The 17,345-nt window shown below is 39.5% G+C and overlaps 1 protein-coding gene across 1 annotated transcript in view; it reads left to right on the top strand.

The window, feature by feature from the left end:
- LAYN (layilin) overlaps positions 1 to 15,930 on the top strand; it is a 73,461-nt gene extending 57,531 nt beyond the window's left edge. Inside the window, exons 6-7 of the mRNA XM_053690035.1 lie at positions 3,113 to 3,209; positions 12,431 to 15,930. Of these exons, the coding sequence (XP_053546010.1) occupies positions 3,113 to 3,209; positions 12,431 to 12,791 (458 nt within the window). The 3' untranslated portion in view covers positions 12,792 to 15,930. The remainder of the gene's footprint in view (positions 1 to 3,112; positions 3,210 to 12,430) is intronic.
- The last annotated feature ends 1,415 nt before the right edge of the window (positions 15,931 to 17,345 follow it).

Below are 17,345 nucleotides of genomic sequence, written 5' to 3' on the forward strand. Positions count from 1 at the left end.
CTAATATTCTTAAAAATTCTATAATCGAATGATATTTACAGTTTTCTAATTCAAATGTTTATTATTAGATCAAATGTCCACATTCGAAATTTCGAATGTAACATTCGATTTAACAAATACTATTCAGAAGTTCAATAGTTCAAGAGTTCCCTCCTTTTCCGGGAGGTCTCATTAGAGAAGTCCTGAAAAAGCAGAATTTTATTGCCATTATAAAAATGGGTTGATTTTTACGATAGTATTGTAGATAAAGCATTTTATCCTGAAAATGCAGGAACCTTGCAATTATTGGTCTGGGATTATCTGAGTTAGCAGAGCTATCTGTAACTCTCCCCAATCTGTGGACTCTCCCCAATCTGTGGACTCTCCCCAATCTGTAACTCTCCCCAATCTGTGGACTCTCCCCAATCTGTGGACTCTCCCCAATCTGTAACTCTCCCCAATCTGTGGACTCTCCCCAATCTGTGGACTCTCCCCAATCTGTGGACTCTCCCCAATCTGTGAACTCTCCCCAATCTGTGGACTCTCCCCAATTAGGACAGGTGACAGAGGCGCAGGAACTTTAAGCATTAGAGGTAGAGTATGTGTCATAACATCTTCTTGCTTAAAAGGGTCTGGGAATCCAATGATTCTGAGATGATTCCTTCTTGACCTATTTTCTAGGTCATCTATCTTTGCCTGTAATTTAAATATCTCGCTCTGATTGCCCTCTATCTTGGGTATGTAGGAATTGGTTGTGTCTTCCAAATCTGAGATTCAATGCTTCATATCCTGGAGTCTCCTGGAATATTGTCTGACCTCTGCCGAGCAAGACCTTTTAATCAACTTTCTAATTTACTCCTATTATCAATTTTTCTTCGTTCTCTTGCTATCTTTATTTTAAAAGCAGGAACGTAAATCTTAGCAGCCAGCCTATTTTAGGTTCAGCACCATGGATAGCGCTTGCTTATTGGAGGCTTACATTTACCCACCAATAAGCAAGCATAACCCAGGTTCTCAACGAAAAATGAGCCGGCTCCTATGCATCAAATTCCTGGTTTTTAAATAAAGATAACAAGAGAACGAAGAAATATTGATAATAAGAGTAAATAATAAAGTTGCTTAAAATTGCTGCTCTATCTGAATCATGACAGAAAAAAATTGGGTTTAGTGTCCCTTTAAAGAAAACATTAGAAATACTATTACATGGAACAAATGTTAGAATGTTCTACAAACACTCGAAATTCAAAACTAACAAATGTGTTAAAATGTGTTCATTTTTTGAATGTTGCTAAACTTTTGCCCATCCCTAGTGTATATGTATGTATGAGTGTTTATGTATGTGACTGTCTGCATATTTATATGTGTATCTATATGTATGTACGTGTGTGTGTGTGTGTATATTTATATGTATTTATCTGTGTGTATATTTATGTATGTATGTGTGTATCTATATGTGTGTATCTATATGTATGTATATGTGTGTATGTGTGTATCTATATGTGTGTATCTATATGTATGTATATGTATGTGTGTGTATATGTATGTGTGTGTGTATTTATGTGTGTGTGTATGTATGTGTGTATCTATATGTATGTATGTATGTGTGTGTATATGTATGTGTGTGTATGTATGTGTGTGTATCTATATGTGTGTATCTATATGTATGCATATGTATGTGTGTGTATATGTATGTGTATGTATATGTATGTGTGTGTATATGTGTGTGTGTGTGTATGTATGTGTGTGTGTATGTATGTGTGTATCTATATGTATGTATGTGTGTGTGTATGTATGTGTGTGTATATGTATGTGTGTATGTATGTATGTGTGTATGTGACTATGTCTGCATATTTATTTGTATGTGTATGTATATGTGTGTATGTGTATCTATATGTATGTATATGTATGTATGTGTATATGTATGTGTGTGTATATGTATGTGTGTGTATATGTATGTGTGTGTGTATGTATGTGTGTGTATGTATGTATGTATGCATGCATATGTATGTGTGTGTATATGTATGTGTGTGTGTATGTATGTGTGTGTGTATCTATATATATGTATGTATGCATATGTATGTGTGTGTATATGTATGTGTGTGTATATGTATGTGTGTGTATGTACGTATGTATGTGACTATGTCTGCATATTTATTTGTATGTGTATGTATATGTGTGTATGTGTGTATCTATATGTGTGTATCTATATGTATATGTATGTATGAGTGTGTATGTACGTATGTATGTGACTGTCTGCATATTTATATGTGTATGTATATGTGTGTATCTATATGTATGAGTGTGTATGTGTGTATATGTACGTATGTATGTGACTATGTCTGCATATTTATTTGTATGTATGTGTGTGCATATGTGTCTGTGTGTCTGTGTATGTGTGTGTGTGTCTGTGTAGTGTATGTGCTCTGTTTTCTGGTCGTTTTTTTTAACTAAAATGTATTGTGTTAATTAAATACTATTGTAAATTAATCATTAAAGGGACAGTAAACACCCAAATTTTTGTGTTTTAAAAAGATAGATATCCCTTTATTACCCATTCCCAGTTTTGCATAACCAACACGGTTATATTAATGTACTTATTACCTCTGTGATTACCTTGTATCTAAGCCTCTGCAGACTGCTCCTTATCTCGGTTATATTAATATACATTTTACCTCTGTGATTACCTTGTATCTAAGCCTCTGCAGACTGCTCCTTATCTCAGTTATATTAATATACTTTTTACCTCTGTGATTACCTTGTAGCTAAGCATCTGCACACTGCCCCCTTATCTCAGTGCTATTTACAGGCTTGCATTTTAGCCAATCAGTGTTGACTTATAAATAACTCCACAGGAGTGAGCACAATATTATCTTTGTAGCACACATAAACTAGCTCTGTCTAACTGAGTAAAACTGTCCAAACGCACTGAGATAAGAGGCAACCTTCAAGGGCTTAGAAATTAGCATATGAGCTTCTATGTTTAGCTTTCAACAACGAATACCAAGAGTACAAAGCAAATTTGATGATAAAAGTAAATTGGAAAATTGCTGCTCTTTCTGAATCATAGACTGTGTCTTTAAATCATGACAATGAGTGTGTGGTTCTTCTGTCCCTGACTGTTGTTTTATTGCAGGGAATATCACACATTTTATCCTGATCGCTGCCATTCCCCTGACCACCCTCCTCCTTATTTTCTCCGGGTTGTTCTGTTGCATCATCGCAGGAAGAAGGTAAATTGCTATTTATTGTTTCACAACCAGCATTTGCTCACTACAAGAAGATGACAACGATATCAGCTCTCTGATACTAACCCATCTGGGGCAGATTGTCTAAACCACTGCTTTGTATACCTGTCCCCAGGTCCCCTGACAGATTGTCTAAACCACTGCTTTTTATACCTGTCCCCAGGTCCCCTGACAGATTGTCTAAACCACTGCTTTTTATACCTGTCCCCAGGTCCCCTGACAGATTGTCTAAACCACTGCTTTTTATACCTGTCCCCAGGTCCCCTGACATATTGTCTAAACCACTGCTTTTTATACCTGTCCCGAGGTCCCCTGACAGATTGTCTAAACCACTGCTTTTTATACCTGTCCCCAGGTCCCCTGACAGATTGTCTAAACCACTGCTTTTTATACCTGTCCCCAGGTCCCCTGACAGATTGTCTAAACCACTGCTTTTTATACCTGTCCCCAGGTCCCCTGACAGATTGTCTAAACCACTGCTTTTTATACCTGTCCCCAGGTCCCCTGACAGATTGTCTAAACCACTGCTTTTTATACCTGTCCCCAGGTCCCCTGACAGATTGTCTAAACCACTGCTTTTTATACCTGTCCCCAGGTCTCCTGACAGTTTGTCTAAACCACTGCTTTTTATACCTGTCCCCAGGTCCCCTGACAGATTGTCATGATTACTTTGGGTGAGAGACGGTAAATCAGCTGATTATTTTACCTGTGCTTCAGTATAGATATCCTAGAAATCTGGCCTGTTAGGGGGGGGGCTGACAACAGGTTTGAAAACTAGTGGTCTAACGCAATATTCCTGCCCCTCTGCTACAATTTAGCGGTGCCATTGGATCTATTGTCAGTTGTCATTGTTCACAGGTTCTTTATTACCTACGTCTAGTGCTCTGTTTCATTCAGGAGCAATTCTCAAACAACCAATGACAAAGTGACACATCATTACAGTGTCATACTTATTTATAATACATATTTATATAGCTGATTATGACATATATATTTATATAGCTGTTTATGACATATATATTTATATAGCTGTTTATGACATTATATATTTATATAGCTGCTTATGAAATATATATTTATATAGCTATTTATGACATGTATATATATTTATATATCTGTTTATGACATATATATTTATATATAGCTGTTTATGACATATATATTTATATAGCTGTTTATGACATATATATATATATATATATATATATATAGTTGCTTATGACATATATATTTATATAGCTGTTTATGACATATATATTTATATATAGCTGTTTATGACATATATATTTATATAGCTGTTTATGACATATATTTATATATAGCTGTTTATGACATATATATATATTTATATAGCTGTTTATGACATACATATATATATATATATATATATAGTTGCTTATGACATATATATTTATATAGCTGTTTATGACATATATATTTAAATAGCTGTTTATGACATATATATTGTGACAAAGCCCTTGCAGGAATAGTCACTTCAGCACGAAATATAGTGGTTTAGGCTGTTTTATTTTTATCAGCAGTTTTAAACATGGGGTGTACTTCCCATTTAAAACAAACATAAAACAAACAAAAGCCTACTCCTTTTTAGGAGACTAACTATACATGCAATATCTCCTTACTAGCCAGTACTGGGCAGCTAAGCTGATCCCAGTTAACAAAACAAATCAAAATAAGCAGAATAGTACAAAGTTTGCTCACCAGTCTCTTGTTTCTACCAGCTATAAATTCAGACATGCAGCAAGGTCTCAAACCCCCCCTCTCTGGAGTAGCCTGCACAATGAGACACTGATTCCCTCTACAGAACTGCTTATAAAGGATCCAAATGATTTAACCAGAGTCAGCTGTGGTGAGCTACTAACAAATTAACACTTTGTTAGAGGGGAAAAAGTGACCTTTCCAATCTCGTGCTAACATACACTCCTTCTCTCACCCTGTCACACATCCCCCTCCCCAGCGCAACACCAGTGTGTGAAGCGACTGCTGCAAGAAGCCCATGCACACGAGACAGTGCATCAGCATTACCATGGAGCAAACCAGCTCTGTGCTTCACTACAACAGTATATGGTTGCAAGGACAAAAACCATCTAATGACTCGTGAGTTTCTATCTCTGTTGGTGTGCATCCATTTTAACGGAGCATGGTCGGTGACAAGGGTGAAGCGCCTTCCCAGTAAATAATACTTTAGAGTCTCCATAGCCCACTTAATAGCTAAGCACTCTTTTTTTCTATAACAGCATAGCGCTGTTCTCGAGGCAACAATTTCCTGCTTAGATATAGCACTGGATGTTCTTCCTCGCCTATGTACTGTGACAGTACAGCACCCAAACCGACCTCAGAGGCCTCTGTCTGTAAGAAAAACTCTTTATCAAAGTCAGGTGCCACGAGGACGGGTTGCTCACACAATGTTGAACGAAGGTCCATAAAGACCTCCTCTGCCTCTCTGTCCCACCTTACTGTGTCTGGACTTCTGTCTTTAATTAGGTTTGTGAGAGGAGCAGCTCTGGTCGCAAAATAGGGTATGAACCTGCGGTAGAAGCCGACAATTCCCAAGAAGGCTCTAACCTGCTTCTTCCTAAGAGGCCTGGGCCAATTCTGTATAGCTCCTATCTTGTTCAATTGGGGTTTCACTAACCCCCTTCCCACTACATAACCTAAATACTTAGCCTCTGCCAATCCAAGAAAACATTTGGAGGGGTTGGCAGTTATTCTAGCTTTCCTAAGGGTGTCTACCACTGCCTCTACTTTCTGCAAATGAGAGTCCCAGTCTGTGCTATGGATTATGACATCATCCAAGTACGCAGCGGCATAGTGCGCATGGGGTCTTAATAATTTATCCATGAGCCTCTGAAAAGTGGCTGGAGCTCCATGGAGACCAAAGGGCATCACCTTATATTGAAATAAACCATCTGGGGTTACAAAGGCAGTTTTCTCTCGGGCATGCTTAGTGAGGGGTATCTGCCAATATCCTTTTGTTAAATCCAATGTAGAAAGAAATCTGGCCTTAGCTAGCCTCTCTACCAATTCATCAACCCGTGGCATTGGGTAGGCATCAAACTTTGTCACTTCATTTAATTTCATAAAATCATTACAAAATTGGATAGAACCATCCGGTTTAGGTACCAAAAAAAATTGGGCTACACCAATTACTGTGTGATTCTTCTATCACATCTAATTCAAGCATTTTCCTAACCTCTGCTCGTACAGCCATCCTTTTTGCCTCAGGAATCCTGTATGGTTTTAATTTAAGTGTTACTCCAGGCTCAGTAACAATATCATAGGCAATTTCTTGTGTTCTGTCTGGCATAGGCGAGAAAACATCCTTATTCCTCTCCACCATTTCCTTAACTTCCTTTACTTGTTCAGGTGTTAGCTCTGGTGAAATAGTCACTACTTGTTCTGAGACTTGAGGCTCAGCCCCGGTATTATCTAACTGGGCTAGTAATGTTTCTCTATCCCTCCATGGCTTAAGAAGATTTATGTGGAATATTTGCTCTTTCCTACGTCGGTCAGGCTGACTAACTTTATAATTCACAGGGCTTACCTTTTCTATAATTTCATAAGGTCCCTGCCAATGAGCCAAAAGCTTACTTTCAGCTGTAGGAACCAAAACCATTACCCTGTCACCCTGTTTAAATTCCCTTACAGTAGCACTCTTATTATAATAAAATCTTTGAGTATCCTGAGCTTTTTCCATATATTGGCAAACCAGGGGGAAAACATGAGCCATTCGCTCCTGCATTTTCTCTATATGCTGCACCACATTAGTACCTGGTACTCCCTGTTCCTCCCAAGTTTCCTTTAGTATGTCCAACATACCTCTTGGATGTCGACCATACAAAAGTTCAAAAGGAGAAAAACCAGTTGAACTCTAGGGAATTTCACAGACTGCAAACAATAAGTAAGGAAGCAGTTGATCCCAATCCTTCCCATCTCTACTAACAACTTTCCTTAACATCCCCTTAAGTGTGCGGTTAAACCTCTCTACTAGCCCATCTGTCTGTGGGTGATATACTGAGGTTTTCAAAGCCTGTATTTTAAATAACTGGCACAACTCTTTCATGAGACGGGAAACGAAAGGAGTACCTTGGTCAGTTAAAATCTCCTTTGGGATCCCAACCCGTGAAAATACTTGTACCAATTCTTTTGCTATATTTTTAGCATTAGCCTTACGTAGTGGAATGGCCTCAGGGTATCGAGTTGCATAATCCACAATAACAAGAACGTATTGGTGACCACAAGCTGATTTCTCTAATGGGCCTACCAATTCCATCCCAATCCTATCAAATGGTACATCAATAACTGGGAAGGGTATAAGTGGAGCCCTTAACTTGGGTTTTGAGGATGACAGTTGGCATTCTGGGCAGGAAGCACAATATCTCTTTATTTCTTCGTAAACCCCTGGCCAATAGAATCTAACACCTTCCTAGTATGAGAGGAAGGCACAACTAGTTGTTCTAACTCTCTGGACCTTCCTCTGATATTACTCGGTACAGAAGGTAATTTTTAACCATAAAATACAGGTATACACTTTTTGTTTGACCTTCTACAGGTGCTCCATTAACCTCTACTACCCTGCTCCTTGCATGGTGTAGCAAGGGTTCATTAGCTTGTTCTCGCCCAAAGCTACTGCTAATAATGTCTAGTTCACAGGGAACATTTTCAGTAATTTCACTTCCCTGATCTACTTCAGATTCTGTACACTGAGTGGCCACGCCTTTATTACTATGTTTTCCCTGCTCATTTAACAAAACTTCATTAAGGGCTTTGTTAAATCTGTATTTACTCTTCCTGCGCTCTTTTCTAGATTTACCCCTTTTGGGACTGGATGCATACAAATCAGGGTGAATAAAAGGGAAAACTTCATGTAGACTCCTATCCCCTGCTTCAACCTCTGACTCTCCTTGTTTAGCAGTAAGTTTAGACTGTATTAGGGTGGGAAACTCTGGAAAGTTTCTCCCTATAACCAAGGGATAGGGCAGCCTAGGTACCACTACAGCAGTTATTTGTATTAATTTTCCCAAGTATAGAGACACTTATAACAGCAGTAGGATAAGTAACAGTACACCCATGAATACACAGTACCCCTATTGTCTTATTTTCTCTTACAAGGAGTATCCAGTCCACGGATTCATCCTTACTTGTGGGATATTCTCATTCCCTACAGGAAGTGGCAAAGAGAGCACACAGCAAAGCTGTCCATATAGCTCCCCCTCTGGCTCCGCCCCCCCCCAGTCATTCTCTTTGCCGCTCTAACAAGTAGCATCTCCACTGGAGGGTAAAGTGAATGTGGTTTTAGATTTGTAGTTTTTATTTCTTCAATCAAGAGTTTGTTATTTTTAAAATAGTGCCGGTTTGTATTATTTACTCTGTGGCAGAAAGTGATGAAGTTTTCTGCTGAGAGGAAAACGATTTTAGCATGTTGTAACTAAAATCCATTGCTGTTCCCACACAGGACTGGGGAGTACCAGAAAACTTCAGTTGGGGGGAACAGTTTGCAGGCTTAACTGCTATAAGGTATGTTTCAGTCATTTTATTCTAGTCAAGACTTAGTAATGCTAGAAGACTGACAAGAATCCCCATATGGGAAAGGTAAGCCATATTCTGAGACTTAGTATAGAAGGAAGGCTTATTTAAAAGGGCTCAAAACACTGGTGGACACTGTTAAGGGGCAATCTATTATTTTATAACAAAAATCTGATCTTTTTCTGTATTTGAGTGCTGTCTAAGTCTGTTTAACATGTCTGAGCCTACAGATAGACGTTGCTCTATGTGTTTAGTTGCCAGGGTGGAACCCCCTTTACATTTGTGTTTTAAGTGTGCTAGTGGGTCTAAGCATTTTAAAAATCATGATGTTTCACTTATAAATGTATCCCAAGATGATTCTTTGCTCAGGCTTGGGCAAGAGATGTTCACAATCCCTGGGCATTAGAGATAGTTGCTCAGGGATATCTTCTAGAATTCAAGGACTCTCCTCCAAGGGGAAGGTTCCACATTTCTCGTCTGTCTACAGACACGACAAAGAAAGAGGCGTTCTTACGCTGTGTAGAGGATCTACTCAAGATGGGAGTGATACATCCAGTCCCAATTACAGAACAAGGACTGGGTTTTTACTCAAACCTATTTGTGGTTCCCAAAAAGGAAGGAACTTTCAGACCAATCCTGGATCTAAAAATTCTAAACAAATTCCTCAGAGTTCCATCCTTCAAGATGGAGACCATTCGGACAATATTACCAATGATCCAGGAAGGTCAATATATGACTACCGTGGATCTAAAGGATGCATACCTTCATATTCCTATCCACAAAGATCACCATCAGTTCCTAAGGTTCGCTTTTCTGGACAAGCATTACCAGTTCGTGGACCTTCCCTTCGGGTGGGCCACTGCTCCAAGAATTTTCACAAAGGTGCTAGGGTCCCTTTTAGCAGTACTAAGACTGCGGGGCATTGCAGTAGCACCCTATCTGGACGACATCTTAATACAGGCGTCGTCTTTTCCCAGAGCCAAGGCTCATATGGATATTGTTCTGGCCTTTCTAGGGTCTCACGGGTGGAAGGTGAACTCCGAAAAAAGTTCTCTGTCCCCGCTCACAAGTGTTCCCTTCCTGGGAACATTAATAGACTCGGTAGAAATGAGAATATTTCTGACGGAGGTCAGAAGGTTAAAGCTTCTAAGCACTTGCCGAGCTCTTCATTCCATTCTTCGGCCATCTGTAGCTCAGTGCATGGAGGTAATCAGATTAATGGTAGCAGCAATGGACATAGTCCCTTTTGCTCGAATTCATCTCAGGCCACTACAATTGTGCATGCTCAAACAGTGGAATGGGGATTATGCAGATTTGTCTCCTCAAATCCATCTGGACCAGGAAACCAGGGATTCTCTTCTCTCGTGGTTGTCTCAGGATCACCTGTCTCGGGGAATGTGCTTCCGCAGACCGGAGTGGATCATTGTAACGACCGACGCCAGTCTGATAGGATGGGACGCGGTCTGGGGCTCTCTGAAAGCTCAGGGCCTATGGTCTCGGGAAGAGTCTCTTCTCCCGATAAACATTTTGGAACTGAGAGCGATATTCAATACGCTCCAGGCATGGCCTCAGCTAGCGATGGCCAACTTCATCAGATTTCAGTCGGACAACATCACGACTGTAGCATACATCAATCATCCGGGAGGAACAAAGAGTTCCTTAGCGATGAAGGAAGTAACCTAGATAATCAGGTGGGCAGAGGATCACTCTTGCCACCTATCTGCAATTCACATCCCAGGAGTAGACAACTGGGAAGCGGATTTCCTAAGTCGCCAGACCTTTCACCCGGGGGAGTGGGGACTCCACCCGGAGGTATTTGCTCAGCTGACTCAGCTTTGGGGCATTCCAGAGTTGGATCTGATGGCGTCCCGTCAGAACACCAAACTTCCTCTTTACGGAGCCAAGTCCAGGGATCCCAAGGCGGCATTGATAGATGCTCTAGTAGCGCCTTGGTCCTTCAATCTGGCCTATGTCTTTCCACCGTTTCCCCTTCTCCCTCGGCTGGTAGCCAGAATCAAACAGGAGAAGGCCTCGGTAATTCTGATAGCGCCTGCGTGGCCACGCAGGACTTGGTATGCAGACCTAGTGGACATGTCATCTGTTCCACCATGGACACTGCCAATGAGGCAGGATCTTCTAATACAGGGTCCTTTCAAGCATCCAAATCTAGTTTCTCTGCAGCTGACTGCTTGGAGATTGAACGCTTAATTCTATCCAAGCGTGGGTTCTCTGAATCAGTCATAGATACTCTGATCCAAGCTAGAAAACCTGTCATCAGGAAGATTTACCATAAGATATGGCGGAAATATCTTTGTTGGTGTGAATCCAAGGGTTACTCCTGGAGTAAGATTAGGATTCCAAGAATATTGTCTTTTCTCCAAGAAGGATTGGAGAAAGGCTTATCAGCTAGTTCATTAAAGGGACAGATATCAGCTCTGTCGATCCTTTTACACAAGCGTCTGGCAGCAGTACCAGATGTTCAAGTGTTTGTACAGGCGTTAGTCAGAATCAAGCCTGTCTATAAACCTGTGGCTCCTCCATGGAGTCTAAATTTAGTTCTTTCAGTTCTTCAAGGGGTTCCGTTTGAACCTTTACATTTCATAGATATTAAGTTATTATCTTGGAAAGTTTTGTTTTTGGTAGCTATATCTTCTGCTCGAAGAGTTTCAGAATTGTCTGCTTTGCAATGTAATTCGCCCTATCTGGTGTTCCATGCAGATAAGGTAGTTTTACGTACCAAACCTGGTTTTCTTCCTTAAGTTGTTTCTAATAAGAACATTAACCAGGAAATCATTGTTCCTTCTCTGTGTCCTAATCCAGCTTCTAAGAAGGAACGGCTTTTACACAATCTTGATGTGGTTCGGGCTTTGAAATTCTATTTACAAGCAACTAAGGATTTCAGACAAACATCATCTTTGTTTGTTGTCTATTCTGGTAAGAGGAGAGGCCAAAAAGCGACGGCTACCTCTCTTTCTTTCTGGTTGAAAAGCATCATCTGATTGGCTTACGAGACTGCTGGGAAGCAGCCTCCTGAACGAATTACAGCTCATTCCACCAGAGCTGTGGCTTCCACTTGGGACTTCAAGAATGGGGCTTCTGTTGAACAGATTTGTAAGGCAGCAACGTGGTCTTCACTGCATACTTATATATATTTATATAGCTGTTTATGACACACACATATATATATATATATAGCTGTTTATGACATATATATATATATATAGCTGCTTATGACATATATATTTATATAGCTGTTTATGACATATATATTTATATAGCTGTTTATGACATATATATATATAGCTGTTTATGACATATATATTTATATAATATTTATACATACAGCAGAACAAGCTGTGATTCCTTATTACAAGGTTATAGTGCACATCTCTCGTAACAGCGACTTTTCCTTTAAGGGAGTGGTCTGGAACCTGCTGTATTATTATTAATCGCTATTTTATAAAGAAATGTGACACAGATAAAAGGATTTATAATAATATGTACTCGCCCAGTGCCACAAAACTGTTTTATTCACAACCTTCTGCATACTTAATAAGGTACTCGCACAATAAAACCAGTTGTTACATCTAACCTCTGTATACACAGTTTGTAGTCTGACTCCGGAGATGAAGGAGTTAATACTCTTTGTTTCATTCCTTAAGGGATCAGGTCCTTACTGACACAGTTGTGAAGGAGCCGGAGTTCTGGATGTCCCCAAACCACAAGGACAGCCCTGACTTAGAGATATACCACGTCATCAAGCGTCAGACTGAGGCTGACTTAGCGAGCACGCGACCAGATATCCAGAACACATCTTTCCGAATCGCTTCTGGGGAAAACTCTCCCCCTGACAACCTCTCGGGAGACTATGACAATATGAGAACAGCCCATTCAGAGAGTGGCTTTGTCACATTAGCCAGCACCGAGAGTGGCTTTGTCACCAATGAACTCTATGAGTTGTGCAGCAACAGGGTTGGGAAGAGCGAGTCTGGTTGGGTAGAGAATGAAATCTATGGATATTAAAGGGACATGAAACCCAACATTTCTCTTTCATGATTCAGATAGAGCAGCTATTTTAAACAAATTTCTAATTTACTTTATCAATTTTTCTTTGTTCTCGGTGTCTTTTTTTTTTAAAAGCAGGGACGTAAGCTTAGGAGTCGGCCCATTTCTCGAGCACTATATAGCAGCAGATTTGCCAGAATGTTATCCATTTGCAAGAGCAGTAGAGGGCAGCACTACGTCCTGTCATGTAGTTCTCCAGATGCTACCTAGGTATCTCTTCAACACAGAATATCATGGGAATAAAATAAGTCAATTGGAAATGTTTTTTAGATTGTTCTGTCTGAATCACAAAATACATTTATTGGGGTTTCATTGCCTTTTAAATCACGTTGGACCAAAGACAAGAAGTGAATAAAACATAGACCAGTTTTTGCATAAAAAGACTATAAAGAATGTGTTTTGGGTTCTGCATTTTTTAGACAGAACAGCAGGGGATTTGCTTTGTGTTACTAAACATCTATTTTCTGGATGGATTTCCATACAACCATAACATGTGAAGACAACCATAACATGCTACATATGAAGACAACCATAACATGCTACATATGAAGACAACCATAACATGCTACATATGAAGAAAACCATAACATGCTACACATGAAGAAAACCATAACATGCTACATATGAAGAAAACCATAACATGCTACACATGAAGACAACCATAACATGCTACATGTGAAGAAAACCAAAACACGCTACACGTGAAGAAAACCATAACACGCTACACGTGAAGAAAACCATAACACGCTACATGTGAAGAAAACCATAACAAGCTACACGTGAAGACAACCATAACACACTACACGTGAAGACAACCATAACACGCTACACGTGAAGACAACCATAACATGCTACACGTGAAGACAACCATAACACGCTACACATGAAGACAACCATAACATGCTACACGTGAAGAAAACCATAACATGCTACACATGAAGAAAACCATAACATGCTACACATGAAGACAACCATAACACACTACATATGAAGACAACCATAACATGCTACACGTGAAGAAAACCATAACATGCTACACGTGAAGAAAACCATAACATGCTACACGTGAAGAAAACCATAACACGCTACACATGAAGACAACCATAACATGCTACACATGAAGACAACCATAACATGTGAAGACAACCATAACATGCTACACATGAAGACAACCATAACACGCTACACGTGAAGACAACCATAACATGCTACATGTGATGACAACCATAACATGCTACACGTGAAGACAACCATAACATGTGAAGACAACCATAACACGCTACACGTGAAGACAACCAAAACACACTACATATGAAGACATCCATAAAATGCTACACGGGAAGACATACATAACATGCTACATGTGAAGACAACCATAACACACAACATGTGAAGACAACCATAACATGCTACACGTGAAGACATACATAACACACTACACATGAAGACATACATAACACGCTACATGTGAAGGCAACCATAACATGTAAAGACAACATAACACGCTACACATAAAGACAACCATAACACGCTACACGTGAAGACAACCATAACACGCTACACGTGAAGACAACCATAAAATGCTACACGTGAAGACAACCATAACATGCTACACATAAAGACAAACATAACATGATACACATGAAGACAACCATAACATGCTACACATGAAGACAACCATAACATGCTACACGTAAATACAAAATAACACTACATGTGAAGACAACCATAACACGCTACACATGAAGACAACCATAACACGCTACACGTGATAACAACCATAACACGCTACACATGAAGACAACCATAACACACTACATGTGAAGACAACATAACACGCTACACATGAAGACAACCATAACACGCTACACGTGATAACAACCATAACACGCTACACATGAAGACAACCATAACACACTAAATGTGAAGACAACATAACATGCTACACGTGATAACCACCATAACAGGCTACACGTGATAACCATAACATGCTACACATGAAGACAACATAACACGCTACACGTGAAGACAACATAACACGCTACACATGAAGACAACCATAACACGCTACACATGAAGACAACCATAACACGCTACACGTGATAACAACCATAACACGCTACACATGAAGACAACCATAACACACTACATGTGAAGACAACATAACATGCTACACGTGATAACCACCATAACAGGCTACACGTGATAACCATAACATGCTACACATGAAGACAACATAACACGCTACACGTGATAACAACCATAACACACAACATGTGAAGACAACCATAACATGCTACACGTGAAGACATACATAACACACTACACGTGAAGACATACATAACACGCTACATGTGAAGGCAACCATAACATGTAAAGACAACATAACACGCTACACATAAAGACAACCATAACACGCTACACGTGAAGACAACCATAACACGCTACACGTGAAGACAACCATAAAATGCTACACGTGAAGACAACCATAACATGCTACACATAAAGACAAACATAACATGATACACATGAAGACAACCATAACATGCTACACATGAAGACAACCATAACATGCTACACGTAAATACAAAATAACACTACATGTGAAGACAACCATAACACGCTACACATGAAGACAACCATAACACGCTACACGTGATAACAACCATAACACGCTACACATGAAGACAACCATAACACACTACATGTGAAGACAACATAACACGCTACACATGAAGACAACCATAACACGCTACACGTGATAACAACCATAACACGCTACACATGAAGACAACCATAACACACTACATGTGAAGACAACATAACATGCTACACGTGATAACCACCATAACAGGCTACACGTGATAACCATAACATGCTACACATAAAGACAAAATAACAGTACATGTGAAGACAACATAACACGCTACACGTGAAGACACCCATTATACGCTACATGTTAAGACAACCATTACACGCTACACGTGAAGACTTGCTGCAGTTTAATAATGGTCTCAATGAGCATCTGAAATTTAAATTAACATTTAACTGTCATTTGTTGTTTAATTGATGCAAATAAATTAATTTATATTAGTAAGATCGGAGTATGAGTATTATTACATCATATCCCTGCATCTTATATTACACCATCTACCTGCACTTTATATTACACTATTATTATTATTGTTTCTTTTTAAAGCGCCACAAAATTCTGTAGCGCTGGGTACAGAGATAGGGGTATACAATGACAAGGATTTGTGATAACAAACTAAACATATCTAGTACAGGAGGAAGAGGGCCCTGCTCCGGAGAGCTCACAGTCTACAAGTTTAAGGTGTAGAGACTTAAGGTTTGGGGTAGCTTGTCACATGGAATGTAGTTGCAGCAGTGAGTTAGGCAGTACATGTATTATTTTGGTTAGGATGAGGGATGGAGGAGAGATGGTAAGCCTCTCTGTATAGCTGAGTTTTCAAGGAGCGTCTGAAGCTATACAAGGTTGGAGACAGTCTTATGGAGCGGGATAGAGGACAGGAGCAGCATGTGAGAAGTTTTGGACATGGGAGTGGGACGTACAGATAACAGGAGTTGAGAGACGTCGGTCAGAGGTTGATCGAAGAGGTCGGGTCAGGGAATATTTGGATATGAGAGAGGAAATATAGATGAGTGAGGCTGTTGACTGCTTTGCAAGTTAAGGTTAAATGGACACTAAACCCAATTTTTTTCTTTCATGATTCAGACAGAGCAGCAATTTTAAGAAACCTAATTTACTCCTATTATCAATTTTTCTTCGTTCTCTTGCTATCTTTATTTGAAAAAGGAGGACTTTAAGCTTAAGAGCCGGCCCATTTTTGGTTCAGCAACTGGGTAGCGCTTGCTGATTGGTGGCTAAATGCAGCCACCAATCAGCAGGCACTACCCAGGTGCTGAACCAAAAATGGGTAGGGATCTAACCTTACATTCCTGCTTTTTCAAATAAAGATAGCAAGAGAACTAATAAATTATTTTAATAGGAGTAAATTAGAAAGTTGCTTAAAATTGTATGCTCTATTTGAATCGTGAAAGAAAAAAATTTGGGTTTCGTATCCGTTTTTTTTTTTTTTTATTATTTATTTTTCAACATAACAGAGGAGACGAAAAAGAAAGGAAAAAAACCATGAGAATTCACAATTAATTACATGTTCTTCCAATTATATAAAGCAGGGGTTAGACATTTATAATACATCACAATGTCAGAGATTCTAAAACAAAGTTAGGTCATAATAAGTTGTAAGCAACAATCAGTGTTAATTACCCCTGGATCATTTCAACATTCTCTGTTATTTTTATTTTTTTTGTATCCCTTTAATACTTTGAATTGCATTCTAAAGTGTATGGGGAGTCAGTGTAGGGACTGGCAGAGCCGAGCAGCTGATGTAAATTAGTGGATGACTCTAGCTGAAGCATTTATAACAGATTGGAGGGGCGAGAGGTGGTGTTTGGGAAGGCTATTTAGAAGTAGATTGCAGTAGTCAA

This window comes from Bombina bombina, chromosome 8 (genome assembly GCF_027579735.1).
Source record: "Bombina bombina isolate aBomBom1 chromosome 8, aBomBom1.pri, whole genome shotgun sequence".
NCBI classification, from domain to species: domain Eukaryota; kingdom Metazoa; phylum Chordata; class Amphibia; order Anura; family Bombinatoridae; genus Bombina; species Bombina bombina.